The following is a 4,269-nucleotide window of genomic DNA, read 5'->3' as shown; positions in this document are numbered from 1 at the left end:
GTCTGATGACGTCATCAGCCCCAAAATGCTGCTCCACCCTCGTTTTTGCCCGTGCCCCACCCTCGTTTTTACCCAAATTTTCCCAAAACCGCCCGAATTTAGGGGTTGATGACGTCATCATCTCCACAATGGCGCCCTACCTTCATTCCTACCCCAAATTTCCCCAAAACCGCCCGAATTTGGGGTTTGATGACATCATCAACTCCACAATGGCGCCCTACCTTCATTCCTACCCCGAATCTCCCCAAAACCGCCCGAATTTGGGGTCCGATGACGTCATCAGCCCCAAGATGACGCCCTGCCCTTGTTTTCACCCAAATTTTCCCAAAACCGCCCAAATTTGGGCCTCTCAGGTAAGCCCCACCCCTTAAACCCTCTCATCTTAAAGCCACTCCCCTTTCATGCCCCGCCCACTTAAACCCCTCCCAATTAAGCCCCTCCCACTTCAGCTCCACCAATTTCCGGCCCCACCTCTTTAAGCCACACCCTTTAAGCCCCTCCCCTTAAGACTCCACCCACTTATTCCCCACCCTCTTAAGCTCCTCCCATTTCAAGCCCCACCCACTTTGCCCCAGCCCTTTAAGCCCCACCCACTAAAGCCACTCCCCTTCAAGCCCCACCCCTTAAAGCCACACCCACTTAAGCCCCACCCATTTATTAACCCCCTTTTAGCCACACCCCTTTAGTCCTGCCCACACCAGACTCCACCCCCTCTCCCCTAAGGCCACACCCCCTCAGGCCCCTCCCGCGGAAGCCCCGCCCCCTTTTAGCCCCGCCCCTCACCGCCAGGCCGGCCGCGGCCCCGCCCATCAGCAGCGCGCCCAATAGGCAGCAGAGGCAGCGTCGCCGCGGGAAGCGCCGGCCAATCGCTGACCTGGGCGGGGCCGCAGGGGCGTGGTCACCTCGGGGGTGCCACGCCCATGCGGTGGAGGGGGCGTGGCCTCCAAAAGGGGGCGGGGCTTCACTTACACCTTGCGGCAGTGCGGGCAGCGAGCCAGGGAGCGGTCGGGGAGCTCCGCCCACTGCGGGAGGGGCGTGGTCAGAAAGGGGCGGGGTTAAACGGGGCGAGGGGGCGGGGCTTGAAGGCCCCCCAGTCCCCCCCAGTCCCCCCAGTCTCACCAGTACGGCCGGGGGCAGGCGATGCGCTGGGCCGAGGCGCGGCACACCAGCAGGCAGTTGCACGGGCACCTCACGTACTTCTTCCCGCTGGGGGCCGTCCTGATTGGCTGCCGCCGCCGAGGGGGGCGTGGCCTCAGCGGGACACGCCCCCCCCCGGCGCCGCAAACCCCGCCCCTCGCGCATCAAACTCCTCCCCCCTCAGCGCCCACCAACCAAGCCACGCCCAGCCCCGGACCGCACCCAAGCCACGCCCCCCCCGAGGCCACGCCCCCTTACCGTGGCCTCGCCACACCCCCCGCACTTCACCACGTGCTGGTGCGTCTTCCCCTCGACGCTGATTGGCCGCTGGCACACGCGGCACGTGACCGCCGGAGGCCCCGCCCCCGCCGCCTCGGGGCTGCCCAATGGCGAGTAAGGGGGCGGGGCCTCGCCCGGACCCGCCCCCGCGCCGCCTGCCAATGGGAGGGGAGCGCTCAGGGCCGCGCCCGGTTTGGCCACGCCCACCCCGCCACGCCCCCAGGGGGTTTCCCCGCCCGCTGCAGGCCACGCCCCCACCGGGTAAACCCCGCCCATCTCCTGTGGCTCCGCCCCCTCTCACCGGCGGCCGCGGCCCCGCCCGGGCCCGGCCCCGCCTCGGGCGGCAGCAGCGGCGATCGCTCCCCGTCCGCCATGACAGCGCGCCCGGCCAAATTTGGGGTCACTTTGGGGGTCCTGGGGTCACCCTGGGGTCAATTCGGGGTCAATTTGGGGGTCCCGGGGTCAATTTGGGGTAATTTTGGGGGTCCTGGGGTCAATTTGGGGTCACTTTGGGGGTCTTGAGGTCACCCTGGGGTCATCCCAGGGTTATCTTGGTCCATACCGGTCCATACTGGTCCATACTGGTCTGTACTGGTTTCCCTGTCTCCCTCCCCCAGTTATGAGCCCTGTGCCAGTCCATACTGGTCAAACTGGTCCATACTGGTTTATATCAGTCCATACTGGTCCCTACTGGTCCATACTGGTTTACACCAGTTTATATCATATATCAGTCCCTACTGGCCCATACTGGTTTATACTGGTCCACACCAGTCCATACTGGTCTATATCAGTCCCTACTGGTCCATACTGGTCCGTACTGGTCCAAACTGGTCTCTCCCCCCCGCAGTTACGAGGCCTATAGCAGTCCATACTGGTCTGTACTGGTTTATACTGGTCCCTACTGGTCCATACTGGTTTATATCTGTCCCTACTGGTCCAAACTGGTCCATACTGGTTTACACCGGTTTATATCAGTCCATACTGGTCCATACTGGTCCATACTGGTCCATACTGGTCCATACTGGTTTATATCAGTCCATACTGGTCCATACTGGTCCATACTGGTTTATACTGGTCCATACTGGTCCATACTGGTCCGAACTGGTCCATACTGGTCCATACTGGTCCATACTGGTCCGTACTGGTCCATACTGGTCCATACTGGTCCATACTGGTTTATATCAGTCCATACTGGTCCATACTGGTCCATACTGGTTTATACTGGTCCATACTGGTCCATACTGGTTTATACTGGTCCATACTGGTCCATACTGGTCCGAACTGGTCTCTCCCCCCCCCGCAGCTACGACGCATGCGCGGAGGCGGCGCGCTGGCTGCGGGCGCAGTTCCGGGAGGCGCCGCGGGTGGCGCTGGTGTGCGGCTCGGGGCTGGGGGCGCTGGCCCAGGAGCTGCGCGAGCCGCAGAGCTTCGACTATCGCGACATCCCGCACTTCCCCCGCAGCACCGGTACCGCTGGGGGCACTGGGAGGGACTGGGAGCACTGGGAGGTTACTGGGGTTACTGGGAGCACTGGGAGCGCTGGGGGCGGAGCGCAGAGCTTCGACTATCGCGACATCCCGCACTTCCCCCGCAGCACCGGTACCGCTGGGGGCACTGGGAGGGACTGGGAGCACTGGGAGCCGCGGTTACTGGGGTTACTGGGAGCACTGGGAGCGCTGGGGGCGGAGCGCAGAGCTTCGACTATCGCGACATCCCGCACTTCCCCCGCAGCACCGGTACCGCTGGGGGCACTGGGAGGGACTGGGAGCACTGGGAGCCGGGGTTACTGGGGTTACTGGGAGTGTTCTGGAAGGTTCTGGGGCATTTTGGGTGGTTTTCGGGGCTTTTGGGGCATTTCGGGTGTTTTTGGGCTGGTTTTGGGGTGTTTTGGGTGTATTTTGGGTGGTTTTGGGGCATTTCGGTTGTTTTGGGGTATTCCGTGTGTTTTTGGGGCTGGTTTTCGGCTGTTTTGGGTGTATTTCGGGTGATTTTGGGGCATTTCGGGTGTTTTGGGGCTGTTTTTGGGGTGATTTTGGGGCATTTCGGGTGTTTTTGGGCTGTTTTGGGGCTATGTCGGGTGGTTTTTGGTTATTTTGGGGTGGTTTTGGACTCTTTTGGATGTTTTTGGGTTGTTTGTGGGGATTTTGGGTGATCTTGGGGCATTTCGGGTGGTTTTGGGCAGATTTTGGGGTGATTTTGAGCTGTTTCAGGTGGTTTTGGGCTCTGTTGGGTGTTTTTGGGCTGTTTCAGGGGATTTCGGGTGATTTTGGGGTATTTCTGGTGGTTTTTGGCTATTTTGGGTGGTTTTGGGCTGGTTTTGGGTGTTTTGGGTATTTCAGGTGTTTTTGGGCTGGTTTTGGGGTGATTTTGGGCTGGTTTTGGGTGTTTTTGGGCTGGTTTCGGGTGTTTTTGGGCTGGTTTTGGGGTGATTTTAGCTATTTCGGGTGTTTTTGGGCTGGTTTCAGGTGTTTTTGGTATTTTGGGTGTTTTTGGGCTGGTTTTGGGTGTTTTTGATATTTCGGGTGTTTTTGGGCTGGTTTCGGGTGTTTTTGGGCTGGTTTGGGGGTGATTTGGGCTGGTTTCGGGTGTTTTTGGTATTTTGGGTGTTTTTGGGCTGGTTTTGGGTGTTTCGGGCGCCCCGCCCCCCCCGGGGCTCACCTGGCGCCCAGGTGGGCGTGGTGACCCACGGCCCCGCCCCCAGTGCAGGGCCACGCCGGGCGATTGGTCGTCGGCCGCCTTGGCTCCACCCCCTGCGCCGTCCTGCAGGGGCGGTTCCACCTCTACGAGGGCTACAGCTCCGCCCAGGTGAGGCCACGCCCACCCGCGCCAGGGACACGCCCACCGCACCTGGGA

General features: G+C 61.0%; 1 protein-coding gene across 1 annotated transcript; it reads right to left on the bottom strand.

Annotated features, from left to right (window-relative positions):
• Positions 1–504: 504 nt before the first annotated feature.
• LOC121349816 (type 1 phosphatidylinositol 4,5-bisphosphate 4-phosphatase-like) lies at positions 505–1,801 on the bottom strand. The gene is given in 4 exon segments (XM_041460582.1): positions 505–874; positions 970–1,226; positions 1,396–1,571; positions 1,718–1,801. Coding segments are annotated over 4 exon segments (723 nt in total). The 5' UTR covers positions 1,791–1,801; the 3' UTR covers positions 505–657.
• Between the last annotated feature and the right edge of the window lie 2,468 nt (positions 1,802–4,269).

Source organism: Pyrgilauda ruficollis, unplaced genomic scaffold (assembly GCF_017590135.1).
Source record: "Pyrgilauda ruficollis isolate IOZ18807 unplaced genomic scaffold, ASM1759013v1 scaffold1450, whole genome shotgun sequence".
Taxonomy (NCBI): domain Eukaryota; kingdom Metazoa; phylum Chordata; class Aves; order Passeriformes; family Passeridae; genus Pyrgilauda; species Pyrgilauda ruficollis.
This window is presented reverse-complemented; position numbering and strand designations above follow the sequence as displayed.